This window comes from Lipotes vexillifer, unplaced genomic scaffold (genome assembly GCF_000442215.2).
Source record: "Lipotes vexillifer unplaced genomic scaffold, Lipotes_vexillifer_v1.1 scaffold513, whole genome shotgun sequence".
Lineage (NCBI taxonomy): Eukaryota > Metazoa > Chordata > Mammalia > Artiodactyla > Lipotidae > Lipotes > Lipotes vexillifer.
Genome location: NW_006777952.1, coordinates 1511203 through 1533383, shown reverse-complemented (window position 1 = coordinate 1533383; position 22181 = coordinate 1511203). Strand labels below are relative to the sequence as shown.

The 22181-nt window shown below is 38.0% G+C and overlaps 1 protein-coding gene across 2 annotated transcripts in view; it reads left to right on the top strand.

The window, feature by feature from the left end:
* VPS8 (VPS8 subunit of CORVET complex) overlaps positions 1-22181 on the top strand; it is a 282734-nt gene that overhangs the window by 211865 nt on the left and 48688 nt on the right. For both annotated transcript variants that reach the window (XM_007451396.1, XM_007451397.1), the window contains one exon: positions 13731-13784. In XM_007451396.1, the coding sequence (XP_007451458.1) occupies positions 13731-13784 (54 nt within the window). The remainder of the gene's footprint in view (positions 1-13730; positions 13785-22181) is intronic.

Genomic DNA, 22181 nt, shown 5'->3' with positions numbered 1-22181 from the left:
CTTGAGGACATGGGGAGGGGGAAGGGTAAGCTGGGACAAAGTGAGAGAGTGGCATGGACATATACACGCTACCAAATGTAAAGTAGATAGCTAGTGGGAAGCAGCCGCATAGCACAGGGAGATAGGTAGGGTGCGAGGGAGGGAGACGCAGGAGGGAAGAGATATGGGGGTATATGTATATGTATAGCTGATTCACTTTGTTATAAAGCAGAAACTAACACACCATTGTAAAGCAGTTATACTCCAATAAAGATGTTTAAATGAATAAATAAAATTTTAAAAGCAGCCATTAAAAAAAATCACTTTGACTAAATCCCAGATTTTTCACACTAGCACACAATGCCATTCATTTAATTTTTTTCAGTTTCTGTTTTCATGTCTTCTACTCACAAGTTATAAGAAAGGATATATTAAAATTAATTTATGAATTAAAAATACCAATCCATTGAAACAGGCCCAGAAATGGCACATATGATAGGATTAGTAGATAAGAACATTAAAACAGTTATTATAATTATATTGCATAATGTTCAAGAAGCTAGAGGAAGGATTGAACATAAGAGCCAACCAAACATCTAGAGATTAAACCTACAATGTGTGAGATGAAGAACACAGTAGATGGGATTAACAGCATAACGGACATTGCAGAAGAAAAGATTAGTGAACTTGACTGTATAGCAATAGAAACTATCCCAAATCAAACACACACCGAAAAGAAATGAATGACTATGAACTACAGAACAACTTCAACTAGCAAGATATACATGTAATTGGAGTTCTGCAAGAAGTAAGGGAAGGGATAGGACAGAAAAAATATTTGAAGAAACTTAATACAGAGTCCCAATTCCAATAAGGGCAGGGCAGCCTGTATTGGACAACCCTTCTGCCAGTAACAATTATATAGACAAAGTATTGTTTAGAGAGCAACCAGAAGCAGGCAGAAACCTTAGAGAACACAAACCTTGAAATAAGGGAAGCAAACAAGAGGAGCTCTACATTTAATGAGGTTTTTTTCCCTTTATCACACATTTCAGTTTGTCTTGGAGAACTGGGGGAAAAGAGCTTATAGTAGTATTCTTATTGGCTGAAGAAACAGAGTTCAAGACTACCAAAGCAGTTGTAAATTGAGAGAGGCCATCTCAGAAGGAAGGGAGCCAGGGAGGAGGGAGCCCTAATTTCTTTTTACAGGTTTCTAAGTTGCACATACACAAACAGTGCTTCAAGAAACCATGCAGAAAGTAGCATCAGGAGGACTAAAGCACTGAGCAGAGATATCAGCAAGTGCATAGTGCTGAATTTGAGTGCAAGCCCTGCCAAATTTGAGGGATTGATAAACATCTCAGGTTTTGTATTGAAACTGCAGAAGGACCATGCCTTATGACTAAGGGCCACCCTAAGACTAAGGGCAAAAGTAAAATAAATCCTTTCTAACAAAGCCAAAGGCCAAACTATTATAGGATCAGTAGGAAGAAGGAAAATATAACCTAAAATCAAGAGAAAAACATCAATAGAAGCAGATCTATGGATGACCTAGATATTGGATTTGGGAGTCAAGGACTTTAAAATAGAAATTATAAATAAGTTAAAGGATTTAGAGGAAAAAGATCAGCAGAATGATTGGATACATAGGGAAATCTCAGCAGATAAATGGAAACTATAAAATAAAATAAAACCAAATGTAAATTCTAGAGTTAAAAAAATAAGATGAAAATTTCATTAGATATCAACAGCATTTTTAACACTGAGACAAATGTTATCTGTAAATTTGGAGAGAGTTCAATAGAAATAATCCTAATAGAAGCACAGAGACTAAAAGGGTTGAAAGTAAGTGAAGAGAGCTCTCAGTAACCTGTGAAATGATATCAAGAAATCCTAACGTATGTATCACTGGTGAGGAGAGAGAGAGAAGTGGAGGGGGGTACTGAAAATTTCCCACATTTGGTGAAAAACATTAACCCGTATGTCCAAAAACTCAGCAAACTGCTAGTGGCATAAATACAAAGAAAACCACATTCAGACACATCTTGGTCAAACTGCCAAAACTAAAGATAAAGAGGAAATCTTAAAAGCAGCCAAAGAAAAGACAATAATAAGAATGATGACTGATTTCTCATAAAAAGGGGGTGGGGAGGAGAGGCCAAGTGACAATAAATGGCATCTTTAAAGTACTAAAGAACAGTAATACGGTGCTTATATTGTATGTTACATAACATTCCCAGTGGGGTCTAGGGCAGCATCCCATAATCAAATGCTTACGTGGGATAAAGACTGTAAATAGCCTCACTTCAGGTCAGGTTTTGATGTCAGATAACTTTTGGTGCCAAAAGTTTTTAAAAAGTACTTTTGATTTCAGAGCTTTTTGGATTTTAGAATTATAATAAAAGGATTTATGGATATATTTTACTTGTCAGGAGGAGAACTGGCAATATATATTTATAAATGTCTACACTCTTAGAAGTGGGACTTAGAAGAATCTGTGCAATGAAAGTAACACATGAAGAGTGTATACTGAGTGTTACACAAGGATGTTTATGACAGCATTTTTTAAATAATTAAAAAAATTGAAAACAACCTAAATGTCCCAGTGCTTTCCTAATACTTGGTTAAATTAGTTATGTTATATGTATGCAATGAATTGACTGCTTTATAGCCATGAAAAAGCATGTTGTCAGAGAACATTGATATGGTGAAGTAAACTCTCAATATGTTACATGAAAAGATCACAAAGCTGTGTGATTCCAAAGGTTAATAGTAGTTATTGCTGTGTGGTTGGATTGTCATTTTTATTGGCTTTATTTTGCTCTTTTGTATTTCTTTTTTTTTAACATCTTTATTGGAGTATAATTGCTTTACAATGGTGTGTTAGTTTCTGCTTTATAACAAAGTGAATCAGTTATACATATGTTCCCATATCTCCATTCATGAACAGTATTCCTTTGGTAATCAGAAAAATCAAGGCTTGTTTTTAAAAAAGCAAGGTGATAAGGAAGATATTCCTATTGCTATCAAACTTCAGATCAGATTGCTTCTCTAAGTTAGGGATCATTTTATTAACAAAGATCACAAAAGTTTAGCATTATTAAAGCCTTGGCTTAATATATCATCCATATCCCCAGATCTAGTGTTCTGCACACCTGGATTTAAAGTGTCTTTTAAGCTGCATTGCCTGAGGCATTTCCAGAAGGAATCCTTTTAAATGAAAAATAAGACCATTCGTAAGTGATGCTGAACCATTTCTGTTGCCACTTCAAACACTCTCTGACTTAATCTCTAGAGAACAGCTTTCTCAGATAAATTGTCCAGCACCACGTCTAGTTTTTGGCTTGTTTTAAAAAGTCTGTAGGTCTTTTTATGAGTTCATTTTTTTAAGCTTAAATATCTACTTTGCTTTGAAATCTATTTTCTCCCTTTTCAAAAAGAGCATACCAGGAGTTAAAATTGGATCACATTCAGCAAACTACATCATACATCTGGAGTAAATTCCAGAGTATTAATGTCATTGTATGTTAAAGGAAAGACTTTCAAGTCTAATTTTTGCAGACCTGCTAAATCTTAAAGGACAGCCTGTACAGCCAGCAGTTTTGATCCCAGAGCTGAGGTATGTTTTCTAAAGTTATTCTGAAAGTCAGAGGGGAAAGGCATAAAAGACTGCAACATGGTCCTGTTTGAATAGATTGATGCCACAGTGATAGGAAATGTCTTTATTATTATATACTGTAGGCTGTTAGAACTAAACTGTTAGAATTGGAACAGGCTTGAGAACTTGAGTCCAGTTGCTCTCCCAGTACTCATATCTCTTCTACATCATTGTAGATAGATAGTATCTACTATCTATTGAACTACATGTAATAATTATTTTTCCTTACAAGTTAATAAGTAGATATTCTGATTTCATATCTTAGTCTCTGTGTACTTAATATTTGCTAGAATTCACTGCTGAAACCATGTGAACTTGGAGTTTGTGGGAAAGTTTGATAAAAAATTCAATTTCTTTAATAAATACAGGGCTATTCATATTTTCTTTTTGATCTTGGGTCCATTTTTATAAGTAGTTTTTAAGGAAGTATGCTTTTCATTTATCTAATTTATTGGCATAAAATTATTCTTAATAGGCTCCTATTGCCTTTTTTTCTTTCTTTTTTTTCCAACATCTTTATTGGAGTATAATTGCTTTACAATGGTTAGTTTCTGCTGTATAACAAAGTGAATCAGCTATACATATACATATATCCCCATATACCCTCCCTCTTGCGTCTCCCTCCCACCCTCGCTATCCCACCACTCTAGGTAGTCACAAAGCACCGAACTGATCTCCTTGTGCTATGCGGCTGCTTCCTACTAGCTATCTGTTTTACATTTGGCAGTGTATATATGTCAATGCCACTCCTCTCACTCCATCCCAGCTTACCCTTCCCCCCCCCCATGTCCTCAAGTCCATTCTCTACATCTGCGTCTTTATTCCTGTCCTGCCCCTAGGTTCTTCAGAAACTTTTTTTTTTTCTTAGATTCCATATATATGTGTTAACATACGGTATTTATTTTTCTCTTTCTGACTTACCACACTCCGCATGACAGACTCTGGGTCCATCCACCTCATCACAAATAACTTAATTTTGTTTCTTTTTAAGGCTGAGTAATATTCCATTGTATATATGTGCCACACCTTCGTAATCCATTCATCTGTCAATGGACATTTAAGTTGGTTCCATGTCCTGGCTATTGTAAATAGTGCTGCAATGAACACTGGGGTGCATGTCTTTTTTTTTAAATTATTATTATTTTTTAACATCTTTATTGGAGTATAATTGCTTTACAGTGGTGTATTAGTTTCTGCTTTATAACAAAGTGAATCAGCTATACATATACATATATCCCCATATCCCCTCCCTCTTGAGTCTCCCTCCCACTCTCCGTATCCCACCCCTCTAGGTGGTCACAAAGCACTGAGCTGATCTCCCTGTGCTATACGGCTGCTTCCCACTAGCTAGCTGTTTTACATTTGGTAGTATATATATGTCCATGGCACTCTCTCACTTCATCCCAGCTTACCCTTCCCCTCCCCTTGTCCTCAAGTCCATTCTCTAGTAGGTCGCATCTTTATTCCCATCCTGCCCCTAGGTTCTCATGACCATTTTTTTTTCTTAGATTCCATTTATATGTGTTAGCATACGGTATTTGTTTTTCTCTTTCTGACTTACTTCACTCTGTATGACAGACTCTAGGTCCATCCACCTCACTACAAATAACTCAATTTTGTTTCTTTTTATGGCTGAGTAATATTCCATTGTATATATGTGCCACATCTGCTTTATCGATTCATCTCTCGATGTACACTTAGGTTGCTTCCATGTCCTGGCTATTGTAAATAGAGCTGCAATGAACATTGTGGTACACCTAGTAGTGGGATTGCTGGGTCATATGGTAGTTCTATTTGTAGTTTTTTAAGGAACCTCCATACTGTTCTCCATAGTGGCTGAACCAATTCACATTCCCACCAGCAGTGCAAGAGTGTTCCCTTTTCTCCACACCCTCTCCAGCATTTATTGTCTGTGCCTTTTTTGATGATGGCCATTCGGACTGGTGTGAGATGATATCTCATTGTAGTTTTGATTTGCATTTCTCTAATGATTAATGATGTTGAGCATTCTTTCATGTGTTTGTTGGCAATCTGTATATCTTCTTTGGAGAAATCTCTGTTTAGGTCTTCTGCCCATTTTTGGATTGGGATGTTTGTTTTCTTGATATTGAGGTGCATTAGCTGCCTGTAAAATTTGGAGATTCATCCTTTGTCAGTTGCTTCATTTGCAAATATTTTTTCCCATTCTGAGGGTTGTCTTTTTGTCTTACTTATGCTTTTCTTTGCTGTGCAAAAGCTTTTAAGTTTCATTAGGGCCCATATGTTTATTTTTGTTTTTACTTCCATGTCTCCAGGAGGTGGGTCCAAAAGGATCCTGCTGTGATTTATGTCATAGAGTGTTCTGCCTGTGTTTTCCTCTAAGAGTTTCATAGTGTCTGGCCTTACATTTAGGTCTTTAATCCATTTTGAGTTTATTTTTGTGTATGGTGTTAGGGAGTGTTCCAATTTCATATTTTTACATGTACCTGTCCAGTTTTCCCAGTACCACTTATTGAAGAGGCTGTCTTTTCTCCATTGTATATTCTTGCCTCCTTTATCAAAGATAAGGTGACCATATGTGCATGGGTTTATCTCTGGGCTTTCTATCCTGTTCCATTGATCTATCTTTCTGTTTTTGTGCCAGTACCATACTGTCTTGATTACTGTAGCTTTGTAGTATAGTCTGAAGTCAGGGAACCTGATTGCTCCAGCTCCATTTTTCTTTCTCAAGATCGCTTTGGCTATTCGGGGTCCTTTGTGTTTTCATACAGATTGTGAAATTTTTTGTTCTAGTTCTGTGTAAAATGCCAGTGCTAGTTTGATAGGGATTGCATTGAATCTGTAGATTGCTTTGGGTAGTATAGTCATTTTCACAGTGGTGATTCTTCCAATCCAAGAACATGGTATATCTCTCCATCTATTTGTATCATCTTTAATTTTTTTTCGTGAGTGTCATAGTTTTCTGCATACAGGTGTTTTGTCTCCTTAGGTAGGTTCATTCCTAGGTATTTTATTCTTTTTGTTGCAGTGGTAAATGGGAGTGTTTCCTTAATTTCACATTCAGATTTTTCATCATTAGTGTATAGGAATGCAAGAGATTTCTGTGCATTAATTTTTCTACTATACCAAATTCATTGATTAGCTCTAGTAGTTTTCTGGTGGCATCTTTAGGATTCTCTATGTATAGTATTATGTCATCTGCAAACAGTGACAGCTTTACTTCTTTTCTGATTTGGACCTTTTTTTTCCTTTTATTCTCTGATTGCTGTGGCTAAAACTTCCAAAACAATGTTGAATAATAATGGTGGGAGTGGGCAGCCAAGTCTTGTTCCTGATCTTAGTGGAAATGGTTTCAGTTTTTCACCATTGAGGACGGTGTTGGCTGTGGGTTTGTCATATATGACCTTTATTATGTTGAGGTAAGTTCCCTCTATGCCTACTTACTGGAGGGTTTTTATTATAAATGGGTGTTGAATTTTGTCAAAAGCTTTTTCTGCATCTATTGAGATCATCATATATGGATTTTATTCTTCAGTTTGTTAATATGGTGTATCACATTGATTGATTTGCGTATAATGAAGAATCCTTGCATTCCTGTGATAAACCCCACTTGATCATGGTGTATGATCCTTTTAATGTGCTGTTGGATTCTGTTTTAGTATTTGTTGAGGGGTTTTGCACCTGTGTTCATCAGTGATATTGGCCTGTAGTTTTCTTTCTTTGTGACATCTTTGGTTTTGGTATCAGGGTGATGGTGGCCTCATAGAATGAGTTTGGGAGTGTTCCTCCCTGTGCTATATTTTGGAAGAGTTTGAGAAGGATAGGTGTTAACTCTTCTCTAAATGTTTTATAGAATTCGCCTGTGAAACCATCTGGTCCTGGGCTTTTGTTTATTGGCAGATTTTTAATCACAGTTTCAATTTCAATGGTTATGATTGGTCTGTTTATATTTTCTATTTCTTCCTGGTTCAGTCTCGGAAGGTTATGCTTTTCTAAGAATTTGTCCGTATCTTCCAGGTTGTCCATTTTATTGGCATGTAGTTGCTTGTAGTAATCTTTCATGATCCTTTGTATTTCTGCAGTGTCAGTTTTACTTCTCCTTTTTCTTTTTTCTTTTTTTTTGCGGTACGCAGGCCTCTCACTGTTGCGGCCTCTCCCTCTGTGGAGCACAGGCTCTGGATGCGCAGGGTCAGCGGCCATGGCTCACAGGCCTAGCCACTCAGCGGCATGTGGGATCTTCCCGGAACGGGGCACGATCCCATGTCCCCTGCATCGGCAGGCGGACTCCCAACCAGTGCGCCACCAGGGAAGCCCTATGGGTGTTTTTAAAAAGGATCAATTTCCTTTTGATTTCTTCTTTGATCCAAGTGTTATTTGCAAGTGTGTAAGTTCCTAAATATTTGAGAATTTTTCCAGAAATCTTTCTGTTATTGATATCTAATTTATTTCTATTATAGTCAGAGAACATTCTTTGTATGACTTGAATTCTTTGAAATTAATTGAAAATTGTTATTGCCAGAAGATAATGTATGTTGGTAAGTGGTCCAGGCATACCTCATTTAATTGTGCTTTTCTTTATTGCACTTTTCAGGTATTGCATTTTTTTTACAAATTGAAGGTTTGTGGCAACCTTGCATCAAGCGAGTCTTTTGGCACCATTTTTCCAACAGCATTTGCTTATTTTGCATCTCTGTGCCACATTTTGGTTATTCTCGCAGTATTTCAAACTTTTTATTATTATTTACATGGTGATCTGTGATCAGTGATCTTTGATGTTACTATTGTAATTGTTTGGGGTGCCACAAACTGCACTCATGTAAGATGGCAAACTTAATCTATAAATGTGTGTGTTCTGACTGTTCCACCTACCAGCTGTTCCCCTGTCTCTTTTCCTCTCCTTGGGCCTCCCTATAACCTGAGCAACAATGATTTTGAAGTTAGGCCAGCTGATAACCTTACAGTGGCCTCTAAGTGTTCAAGTGATGAAAGGAAGAGTCACACATCTCTCACTTTAAATCAGAAGCTAAAAATGATTAAACTTAATGAGAAAGTCTTGTCAAAAGCCAAGATAGGTCAGAAGCTAGGCCTCTTGTGCCAAACAGTTATCCAGGCTGTGAATGAAAAGTAAAAGTTCTTAAAGGAAATTAAAAGCGCTACTTCAGTGAACATACAAATGGCAAGAAAGCAAAATAGCCTTATGGTTCATGTGGAGAAAGTTCTAGTGGTCTGGATAGAAGATCTAATCAGCCCTAAAATTCCCTTAAGCCAAAGCTTAAGCCAGAGAAAGGTCCTAGTTGTCTTCAGTTCTGTGAAGGCTGAGAGAGGTGAGGAACCTGAAGTAGAAAAGTTTGAACTTAGCAGAGGTTGGTTCATGAAGTGTAAGGAAAGAAGCCGTAATGTAAGAGTGTAAAGGTGAAGCAGAAAGTGCTGGTGTAGAAGCAGCAGCAAGCTATTCAGAAGATCTGGCTAAGATAATTTTTCAACATAGACAAAAACAGCCTTAATATTAGAAGAAGATGACTTGCCTTCTAGGACTTTCATAGCTAGAAAGGAGAAGTCAGTGCCTAGCTTCAAAGGACAGGCTGACTCTCTTGTTAGGGGCTAAGGCAGCTGGTGACTTTAAGATGAAGCCAATGCTCATTTACCATTCCAAAAATCCCGGGGCCCTTAAGAATGATGTTAAATCTGCTCTGCCTGTGTTCTGTAAATGGAACAAATCCTGGATGGCAGCACATCTGCTTACAGCATGGTTCACTGAATATTTTAAGCCCATTGTTGAGACATACTGCTCAGAAAAAAAAGTTTCCTTTGAAAAATATTACTGCTCACTGACAATACACCTGGTCACCTAAGGACTCTGATGGAGATGTACAACAAGATGAATGCTGTTTTCATGCCTGCTGATACAATATCCATTCTGCAGTCCATGGATCAAGGAGTAATTTTGACTTTTAAGTCTCATTATGCAAGAAATACATTTCATAAGTCTATAGCCGCCAAAGGTAGTGATTCCACTGATGGATCTAAGAAAAGTCAATTGAAAACATTCTGGAAAGGATGCACCATTCTAGATGCCATTAAGAACATTGGTGATTTATGGGAAGAGGTTAAGATATCAGCATTAACTGGAGTTGGGAAGAAGTTGATTCCAGCCCTCATGGATGACTTGGAGGGGTTCAAGACTTCAGTGGAGGAAGTAACTGCAGGGGTGGTGGAAACAGCCAGAGAAGTAGAAGTGAAGCCTAAAGATGTGACTGAGCTGCTGCAATCTCATGATAAAACTTGAACAGATGAGGAGTTGCTTCTTATGAATGAACAAAGAAAGTGGTTTCTTGAGGTGGAATCTACTCCTGGTGAAATGCTGTGAAGATTGTTGGAATGACAACAAAGGATTTATATTACATAAACATATAAAGCAGCAGCAAGGTTTGAGGGGATTGACTCCAATTTTGAAAGAAGCTTTACTGTAAATGCTGTCAAACAGCATTGCATGTTACAGAGAAATTGTTCGTGAAAGGAAGAGTCAGTCGATGTGGCAAACTTCATCGTTGCCTTATTTTAAGAAACTGCCGTGGCCACCCCAGCCTTCAGCAGCCACCACCTGATCAGTCAGCAGCCATTACCATGGAGGCAAGACCCTCCACCAGCCAAAAAATTATGACTAGGGGCTTCCCTGGTGGCTCAGTGGTTGAGAGTCTGCCTGCCGATGCAGGGGACATGGGGTCGTGCCCCGGTCCGGGAAGATCCCACATGCCGCGGAGCAGCTGGGCCCGTGAGCCATGGCCGCTGAGCCTGCGCGTCCGGAGCCTGTGCTCCGCAACAGGAGAGGCCACAACAGTGAGAGGGCCCGCATACCGCAAAAAAAAAAACAAAAAATTATGACTTGCTGAAGGCTTACATGATAGTTAGTTAGCACTTTATAGCAATAATGTATTTTTTGATTAAGGTATGTACATTGTTTCGTTGGACACAATGCTTCTTACAGGGGACATGGGTTCGTGCCCCGGTCCGGGAAGATCCCACATGCCGCGGAGCAGCTGGGCCCGTGAGCCATGGCCGCTGAGCCTGCGCGTCCGGAGCCTGTGCTCCGCAACAGGAGAGGCCACAACAGTGAGAGGGCCCGCATACCGCAAAAAAAAAAACAAAAAATTATGACTTGCTGAAGGCTTACATGATAGTTAGTTAGCACTTTATAGCAATAATGTATTTTTTGATTAAGGTATGTACATTGTTTCGTTGGACACAATGCTTCTTAATAGACTACAGTATAGTGTAAACAACTTTTTTTTTTTTTTTTGCGGTAAGCGGGTCTTGTTTTTGCGGTAAGCGGGTCTCTCACCGCTGTGGCCTCTCCCGCCGTGGAGCACAGGCTCCAGATGCGCAGGCCCAGCGGCAACGGCCCACGGGCCCAGCCGCTCCGCGGCATGTGGGATCCCTCCCGGACCGGGGCACGAACCCACATCCCCTGCATCAGTAGGCGGACTCTCAACCACTGCACCACCAGGGAAGCCCTGTAAACAACTTTTATATACATCGGGAAACCAGAAAGTTTGTGTGACTTGCTTTATTGCAGTATTCACTTTAATGCAGTGGTCTGGAACTGAATTCGTAATATCTCTGAGGAATACCTGTACTTGAAAAGAATATGTACGTATTCTGCCTTTGTTGGGCGGAGGGTTCTGTCAATATCCCTATTCTATATGCTTCCTTTTTTAGTTTTTAAATTGAGATGTAATTGATATATGATATTGTGTAGTTTGAGGTGTTCCATGTGTTGGTTTGATACATTTATGTATTGCAGTATGATTACCACGATAGCCTTAGCTAACACCTTTATCATGTCAATAATTATCATTTCTTTTTTTTGTGTTGAGAACAGTGAAGATCTAGTCTCTTAGCAACTTTGAAGTTTATGATACAATATTGTTAACTATGATCACTATCTTGTGCCTTACATCTTCAGAACTTACTTCTCTACGAGTTGAAAGGTTATACCCTTAAACAGCATCCCCCCAACCACCCCCACCTCGCAGCCCCTGGTAACCACCATTCTACTCTGTTTTTATGAGTTCAGTTTTTCTAAATTCCACATATGAGTGCTGTCATACAGCATTTGTCCTTCTCTGTCTGATTTCTCTCACTTAGCATCCTTGAGGATGCCCTCAAGGTCCATCCGTGTTGTTGCATATGGCAAGATTTCCTTCTTTTATGACTGAATAATATTTCTATGTGTGTGTGTGTGTCTGTGTATATATTATCACATCTTTATCTGTTCATCTTCTGATGGATGCTTAGGTTGTTTCCATATCTTGGCTATTGTAAATAATGCTGCTCTCAACACTGGTGGGCAGATATCTCTTCAAGATACTGATTTCAATTCCTTCTGGTATATACCCAGCTGTGGGATTGCTGGATGATATGGTAGTTAAGTTTTTTAAATTTTTTGAGGAACCGCCATACTGTTTTCCATAATAACTGTACCCATCTACATTCCCACCAACAATGTGTAAGGTTTCCCTTTCTCTACATCCTCACCAACGTTTGTTATCTCTTGTCTTTTTTTTTATAAAAGCCATCCTAACTGGTGTGAGGTGATACATCATTGTAGTTGTGATTTGCCTTTCCCTGATAAGTGATGTTGAGCATCTTTTCATGTACCTGTTATTCTTTTGTATATCTTCTTTGGAAAAATGTCTGTTCAGATCCTTTGCCCATTTTTTAAATTGAGTATATCTTTCCTAATCTTCATATTTGTTCTCTCATTTATTGAGAGAGATGTGGAAATCTCTGACTGTAAAATCTATTTCTCCTTGCATTTCTATCAGTTTTTATTTTATGTACTTTTTAAAAATTACTATTTATTGGAGTATAGTTGCTTTACAATGTTGTGTTAGTTTCTTCTGTACATCAAAGTGAATCAGTTATATGTATACATATATCCCCTCTTTTTTGGATTTCCTTCCCATTTAGTTCACCACAGATAATTGAGTAGAGTTCCCTGTACTATACAGTAGGTTCTCATTTGTTATCTGTTTTATACATAGTAGTGTATATATGTCAATCCCAATCTCCCAATTCATCCCACTCCCTCCTTCCCCCCTTGGTATCCGTAAGTTTGTTCTCTACATCTGTGTCTCTATTTCTGCTTTGCAAATAAGTTCACCTGTACCATTTTCTAGATTCCACATATGAGCGATATTATACGGTATTTGTTTTTCTCTTTCTGACTTACTTCACTCTGTATGACAGTCTCTAGGTCCATCCACGTCTCTGCAAATGGCACAGTTTCGTTCCTTTTTATGGCTGAGTAATACATGTATCACATCTTGTTTATCCATTCCTCTGTTGATGGACACTTAGGTTTAAGCTATTAGATGTGTAGGCGTTTAGGATTGTTACGTCCTCCTGATGAATTGGTTCCTTTATCGTTATGCAATAATATATCCCTGGCAATAGTCTTTGCTCTGAAATCTAGTACTATCATGGTATATTTTTCCAATCTTTTTGCTTTTAATCTATTTGTGCCTTTATATTTAAAGTATGTTTCCTGCAGGCAGCATGTAGTTGGGTCTTGCTCTTTTATCTGACAGTCTCTTTCAACCTTTCCTATATTTGAAGATCTTACTATATCATCAGTCTTCTCTTCTTAGGGCTAAACATCCTTTTATTATGGCTTGGCTGATACTTTTTCTAAATCCTTCTATTATTATCAAACACTTGTGCATGTTTTGCTTAAAAGGGACATTAGATCAGAAGGGATACTCTGAGTTGGTCTCTGCAAGACATGCTACTACATATCGCGTCAGTTGATTTCTATTGTCCACAGAGATCTGTGTCTATTAGGTTCCTCACCATTTGGCTAAAACCAATTTGGACCATCTTTTCTACTTTTCTTACCCTAATCACATTTTTATCTTGGCTAACTACTGACTTTTTGATCTCCAGAGAAACTTCAAAGGGACTTAACAAAAAAATCTATTCATTGTTCCCCTGAAAATGTCTGTTTTATCTCAGTTACATGAATTCTAGTTGAATTATTTTAAGTATGGGTCAAATAAAGCTAGACTATAACTAAGAAGATATCAAAAGGTTTGCTTTTTTTTTTTTTTTTTAGGTAAAAATGTCCCCATCCTGTCATCCATCCAAAGGTGATCCTGCTGTTAAGAAGGTGAGTGAGTTTTAACGGCAAAAAGTCGACTTCCTCCTTCTGTGTATTTATTCTCCTCTGTTGAACGATGTTCTCAAAATGAGTGATTTTAAATCATTTTAATGCGTCAAAGTTTCTTTCTGATTGGATGCCTTAAAGAGGTGTCACCAGGACTTGTTGGCTCCTTCAGAGAAGCTAAATGGGGGTTTGGGTCTAGCATCAGTCTCTTGACAACTAGGGACTTACATTGTTCTAGAATTCCCATCCTCTCTACCAGATGGGCATCCTGGTATCAGTGAGTGGTAGCAGATGAAAGATATTTTAAGGATGAAAGGTACATAGTTTTTCTTAACAATGTACTTTCCCTCCAGATAGCTGTTCCTAAAGAAAACTGGTCTGAGGTATTAACATTTCAGCACATACCAGCTAAGTAAGACCTCAATAAACACTTGTGTGATCGAACTCTTATCTAGGCCATTTCAACCCTTGAATGTAAACTCTGTGGCACAGATAGGTTGTTTGTCTTTCAAGTAATTCTCAGATGATGTCAAAAGAACCACTAAAATCCTTTTCTTTATCCAACTGCAACAGTGCAGTTGAAATATAGCAAACAGATTGACATTTTTGCTATGTTTTCTTTTACCATTTTTATTTCTCTGATAGTTGACTTGTCCCTGGTTGTAGGTGTGCTTCCCTTGCTCTTTTTTATGATTTCAGCCAGCATCCGTGTCGGGAAAGGATTGTAGAACAAAAATAACACCTTGCTGGTTCTGTTGACTAACAGCAGGTTCTAGCTTCAAAGCGGTGTGCCAAAAATGGATGCCTTTTCTCTGCCTTCAGAATCCCCTTTTCAAAGGAAAAAAAGAACAGAAACGAAATATGTTGTCTGAAAAGCCTTATAAAGTGCTGCACATGAAAACCTCTTTCACTCTTGTCAAGACAGCAAGGGCAGGCGAGACTGCAGTGGTGATTGTTGCAGCTCAGAACCATCACACCGTAACATGAGGAGCTGGAAAGGGTGTCAGCCACTTAGTCGCACTCAGTAAACAAAGGAGGAAACTGGAATCCAGAGGGAAATTTTTTACCTCTCTCAGATGTTCCATGGGACACACTTCTACCATAGAGGTTAAAAACACATGCTTTGGATTCAGTGATTGACTCATCTACTTTATCTGAATAACCTTGAGTAAGTCAGCCTCTCTGTTTCCTCCTCTGTAAAGTGACGATGCTCTTCTCAGAATTGCCCTAAAGATTAAATGATTAAGTGCCTGACGCTGTGTTTGACACATATTAAGTACTCAGTAAATTATAACACAAGTACTCAGCTGTTACTGAAACTAGTATTAAAACACAAGTCTCCCAACTCCTAGTCAGATGTCCTTTCATCTGTCCTTTATTATGCTACTTATATACTATTGTCCATTCAGCAAGTATTTCTTTATACTAGATAGTGAGCTAAGAAGCAGACTACAGAGATTAAAAATACAATCCCTGTTCTCAAGGACCTCAGCATTTAATTGGAAAGGTAGACAGGTTGCACTGACAGTTACCATACTACTTGACACATGCCATGCAGGGTGCACAGGGTGCTGCAAGAGTGTGCGGGAGAGGCCCGGTTTTGAAATGACTAAGCTCCTTTAGTACAACTCTTACATTCTTTATGGTAAAGAGTCCAGTGAAGAAACTTGAGAATTGGTTAGCTGCTCCCCTACAACTTTGTTACTAGATTGTAACGAAAGCAAATCCTACTATACTTAAAGACATTTATTAAATTAAGATCACAAAAACATTTTATCTAGTTGACATATGAATACCTTTTATTTTAGCAATGTGGGTCCATTTCTAATATTTACCATTCTGATTAATAAGACATTGATTTTACCAATGGAAAATTTTTCTGCTGTCTTTTGAGCTAATGAGCAAAGTCTTAGGTGTTGGTCAATATATGAACAGCTTTTAGGAGCTGCCTTTGGAAGTTCATGTGAGCTGCAGTTTCTGAAATGTGGATTCTTGTTTAGAGCCACTGACCACCCCTGACTTGAAGCCTAAACTTAATAGCACATACATAGTATTGCACTGTTTATGGTGTGTAGAATAACTTTAAAATATATATCATAACAGGTGCCTCTCCCAAACTAAGAGGTCAAGGAAGGCTTCCCAGTAGAGGTAAAGCTTGATATAGCCTGGAAGCACAAGGCAAAAGGTATTCCAGGCAGACATGAGTGAGCTAGGAAATGGAGGCAGTTCTGTTTGTCTTAAGTATGGGATCTTGCAGAAGCCTGGTGAAGTAAACGGGAGTCCAGATCACAGAGCCCCAGTCTGTGAAGTTTGCTTTTTATCTCAAGGATAAGTGTTTCCATCAAACATGAGGCAGAAAGACCAATTAGAAGAAAAAAGGTCCTAAGTCTATGCTGTTAATAGAATGAGGAGGTGAGATAGATTCAAGTCTTAGCCTTTTTATTCTCCCCACAAACCTTTATGACACCGTGAGTTAGGTGTCCTTCCTTTTTTGAGCTCTCAGAATACCCTGAACTAGTCCTTACAAACATACTTATCTGGCTGTGTTGAAATTGCCTCTTTGCTTATATGTGTCCCCCATTAGACTCTCTGCCTCATAAGGGCAGGGTCCGTAGCAGTTCTGTTTCCTGTTGTCTATCTAAGTGTAGAACAAAGTATGCAGTCACTCAGTAGTTGTTGTGTGAATGAGAGAGACATGGAAGATTCCATAGGACTTTGTAGTTGTTTATGGGAAGTGAGGAGAAAAAAGAAGTTTCTGCTGAATAACTGGAGAAAGAACAAATGAAGCATCATTGCTGTTCTGGGCTTGTATTCCCAGCATGGTCAGTTCCTTACTGTTTAAGCTCTATCAGCAATACTCCAAGTGAGACCAGTGTGAAGCTCAGCACATTGTTACTTCCCTAGTTGGATATGGATATTTGTGTGTATGTGTTTGTGTGTGCATATATATATGCATCTACATATATATTCTGGTTGTCATCCTGGAGCTACAGTCCTTCTTCCCAAAGTTGCACTGACAGATGGGAGCACCAAGAGTGTCTGTTGAACAGTGTGACTGCCAAAGTGACATGTATAAGAAACACAAAAGAGCAGCAGTGTTCTTGATTTAAGCCAAAGATTCTCTGTTGACCAGTAACTGAAGAGAGTGTTCAGTGACTCTACTGCGTATTGGCCCTGCAAAGAGCTCTGCTCAAGTGCTGAGGAGTCAGGAGCCATGTTCTGTAGGTCCTGCTAGCTCGGGATACACGGCTCATGTAGAAGTCACTCTCTTATTCTGCTGCCATGTCAGGGCCTGGCAGACTCCATGAGCATTTTGTATTTGTGATATTCTTTCAGAAAGCTCTGGATTAGAAGTACTTATCATATGTAATAAGTACTTATCATATGTAATAATCTATAGCATTTAAAATTTGTATATCATATTTATCTTTTGTATATAAAATTTCTTCTTAATGGGCTCTAACTGATAACTTCAATAAAAAAGTAGGAAGACACATATGCTTCCCTAGGACTTCTTCAGTGTTTGATCATAGATAACTAGAAATTAGAAGCATTTTCCTTAGATAGAAATTGTCCTAAAGTCCATTGCACTAAACTCCCTAGCATAGATCCAAATAGGAGGTGCTGAAGTGTTTGAGGTGAATTAAAGGAGTTTAGAGGGTTAGTTGAAGGCAGCATAAAAAACATCTCAGCTATGATGCAGCACTTCTTGACTACTGTAGAAACACCAACCAGGAACTTGTGTGGCAATGTTGGCATTGTTACATGCATAATAATCAGAGAAAGCAGTTTTGTCTTATTCTTGATCATGAAAGCATGGTTACACTCTCTGAGCCATCCCCTGTTTTAGATGAACCTTCTCTGCTGTTGTGTTTGTGGAAGCCTGAGGGGCCGGTTGTTCTGGCTGGTAGAATCCACTGTAAGGGGTACAGTTAGTGTTCTTCTCAGAATGACTTCTTCCAGTTAGGGAGAAGGCACTGGGAGTGGCATAGTGGGAAGCCTTTCTAATAGTTCTGGGTAATTCAGTAAATATTCAACAAGCCTCTAAGGTGCCAGGACTTGGAGGAACAAAGGTCAGTGAAAAATAGTTCTTGTAGAAGGAAAAGACATACAAAAACAAACCCAAAACAATGAAGAAAATGGTAATAGGAACATAAATATCAATAATTATCTTAAATGTAAATGGATTAAATGCTCCAACCAAAAGACATAGACTGGCTGAATGGATACAAAAACAAGACCCATATATATGCTGTCTACAAGAGACTCACTTCAGACCTAGGGACACATACAGACTGAAAGTGAGGGGATGGAAAAAGATATTCCATGCAAATGGAAATCAAAAGAAACCTGGAATAGCAATTCTCAAATCAGACAATATAGACTTTAAAATAAAGACTATTACAAGAGACAAAGAAGGACACTACATAATGATCAAAGGATCAATCCAAGAAGAAGATATAACAATTGTAAATATTTATGCACCCAACATAGGAGCACCTCAATACATCAGGAAAATGCTAACAGCCATAACAGGGGAAATCAAAAGTAACACTATAATAGTAGGGGACTTTAACAACCCACTTTCACCAATGGACAGATCATCCAAAATGAAAATAAATAAGGAAACACAAGCTTTAAATGACACATTAAACAAGATGGACTTAATTGATATTTATAGGACATTCCATCCAAAAACAACAGAATACAGTTTCTTCTCAAGTGCTCATGGAATATTCTCCAGGCCAGATCACATATTGGGTCACAAATCAAGCCTTGGTAAATTTAAGAATATTGAAATCGTATCATGTATTTTTTCCAACCACAACGCTATGAGGCTAGATATCAGTTACAGGAAAAAACTGTAAAAAATACAAACACATGGAGGCTAAACAATCCACTACTAAATAACCAAGAGATCACTGAAGAAATCAAAGAGGAAATAAAAAAATACCTAGAAACAAATGACATTGAAAACACGACGACCCAAAACCTATGGGATGCAGCAAAAGCATTTCTAAGAGGGAAGTTTATAGCAATACAATCCTACCTCAGGAAACAAGAAAAGTCTCAAATAAATGACCTAACCTTACACTTAAAGCAATTAGAGAAAGAACAAAAAAAAAACCCAAGTTAGCAGAAGGAAAGAAATCATAAAGATCAGATCAGAAACTGAAAGAGAAATGAAATGATAGCAAAGATCAATAAAACTAAAAGTTGGTTCTTTGAGAAGATAAACAAAATTGATAAACCATAAGCCAGACTCATCAAGAAAAAAAGGGAGAAGATTCAAATCCACAGAATTAGAAATGAAAGAGGAGAACTAACAAATGACACTGCAGAAATACAAAGGATCATGAGAGATTACTACAAGCAACTATATGCCAATAAAATGGACAACATGGAAGAAATGGGCAAATTCTTAGCAAAGTACAACCTTCCAAGTCTGAACCAGGAAGAAATAGAAAATATAAACAGACCAGTCACAAGCACTGAAATTGAAACTGTGATTAAAAATCTTCCAACAAACAAAAGCCAGGACCAGATGGTTTCACAGGTGAACGCTATCAAACATTTAGAGAAGAGCTAACACCTATCCTTCTCAAGCTCTTCCAAAAAATTTCACAATTTGTATGGAAACACAAAAGACCCCGAATAGCCAAAGCAGTCTTGAGAAGGAAAAATGGAATTGGAGTAATCAGGCTCCCTGACTTTGGACTACACTACAAAGCTACAGTAATCAAGACAGTATGGTACTGGCACAAAAACAGAAATATAGATCAATGGAACAGGATAGAAATTCCAGAGATAAACCCACGCACCTGTGGTCACCTTATCTTTGATAAAGGCGGCAAGAATATACAATGGAGAAAAGACAGCCTCTTCAATAAGTAGTGCTGGGAAAACTGGACAGCTACATGTAAATGAATGAAATTAGGACACTCGCTAACTCATACACAAAAATAAACTCAAAATGGATTAAAGACCTAAATGTAAGGCCAGACACTGTAAAACTCTTAGAGGAAAACATAGGCAGAACACTCTATGACATAAATCACAGCAAGATCCTTTTTGACCCACCTCCTAGAGAAGTGGAAATGAAAACAAAAATAAACAAATGGGATCTAATGAAACTTAAAAGCTTTTGCACAGCAAAAGAAACCATAAACAAGATGAAAAGACAACCGTCAGAATGGGAGAAAATATTTGCAAATGAAGCAACTGACAAAGGATGAATCTCCAAAATATATAAACAGTTCATGCAGCTCAATATCAAAAAAACAAACAACCCAGTCCACAATGGGCAGAAGACCTAAATAGACATTTCTCCAAAGAAGATATATAGACTGCCAACAAACACATGAAAGGATGCTCAACATCACTAATCATTAGAGATTTGCAAATCAAAACCACAGTGAGGTATCACCTCACACCAGTCAGAATGGCCATCATCAAAAAGTCTACAAACAATAAATGCTGGAGAGGGTGTGGAGAAAAGAGAACCCTCTTGCACTGTTGGTGGGAATGTAAACTGATACAGCCACTATGGAGAACATTATGGAGGTTCCTTAAAAAACTAAAAGTAGAACTACCATACGACCCAGCAATCCCACTACTGGGCACATACCCTGAGCAAACCATAATTCAAAAAGAGTCATGTACCACAGTGTTCATTGCAGCACTGTTTACAATAGCCAGGACATGGAAACAACCTAAGCGTCCATCAACAGATAAATGGATAAAGAAGATGTGGCACATATATACAATGGAATATTACTCAGCCATAAAAAGAAACGAAATTGACTTATTTGTAGTGACCTAGAGTCTGTCATACAGCGTGAAGTAAGTCAGAAAGAGAAAAACAAATACCATATGCTAACACATATATATGGAATCTAAAAAGAAAAAAAAGGTTTTGAAGAACCTAGGAGCAGGACAGGAATAAAGACGCAGATATAGAGAACGGACTTGAGGACACAGGGTGAGGGAAGGGTAAACTGGGATGGAGTGAGAGAATGGCACTGACATATATACACTGCCAAATGTAATATAGATAGCTAGTGGGGAGCAGCTGCATAGCACAGGGAGATCAGCTCAGTGCTTTGTGACCACCTAGAGGGGTAGGATAGGGAGGGTGGGAGGGAGCTGCAAGAGGGAGGAGATTTGTGGATATATGTATATGTATAGCTGATTCATTTTGTTATAGAGCAGAAACTAACACAACATTGTAAAGCAATTATACTCTAATAAAAATGTTAAAAAAAAAAAAAAAGGAAAATGGATGATGGAAAAAAAATTTTTTTTCCAGTTGTCCACCAGTGAGATCTCCCAGTGCTCTTGGAAATTCTTTGTAGTAGCTTAGCAAGGAACTTCTCAGTAAGTCTAAGTTAGTTCCATGGAAGAAGAGGCTGATATCAACCCCTGGACTCTGGGAGCTCCATGTTTCTAGTGAAACCATTTCCTCATGTTGGGAATTTCCAGTGTTGCATAGTTTCATAGATCATTCCTACCTAACCTACACACTATAAATATGCACAGCCTTATCAGTAGCAAAGGGCCCCTCTCTACTGCACATAGGCCAGGCACTTAGAGGTCAACTATGCACAACCTAAATTGTGAGATTATAAGAGTTACGGGGAATACATGCATTCTGTTATTTCTCTGATTTAAACTGTTCACTCAATAAACTGTATTTTATATCCTAAAAAAAATATATATATATATATATATATATATATATATATATATATATATAGTTCTTGCTCTCAGCACACTTAAAAGTTAATGGTGACTGAACTGGTGGGCTTAATAGCCAAGCCTCCCAGAAATTGGTGCATAGCTTCTCAAATATTCAAGTTTAATACCAGAATTTAGAGCTGATTCTTTTTTTCCAAGTGTTCTAGTGAGACAAAAATTTTATAGCTGGTTCCCAGTCTTGCCACTCATGTCAGGAATGTAGTTGACTGTACTTGCTCATGATTTTTATTGAATTATGGAGTGGGAGGGTTTGTTTTTTTTTTTAGGGAAAAAGCCCCATAGAGCCACTGTTTCCATAGCAACAGGAAAAGCTGGCTGCAGTGTCTCAACTGACCAGCCCAAGAATGGCTGGTTGATAGTTTCACAAAAGTCAAGGGAACACAAAAGGAGAAAGCACTGAGAGATAGATGCAACATTTTCTAGATGTTGTGTGATGTTGGCTTAAGTAAAGATTCATTTACCTTTTTTTATTTAACTGAAGTGTAGTTGAGGTACAATATTATATAAGTTACAGGTGTACAATATAGTGATTCACAATTTTTAAAGGTTATACTCCATTTATAGTTATTATAAAATATTAGCTATATTCCCTCTGTTGTACAATGTATCCTTATAGCTTATCTTATATGTAATAGTTTGTAC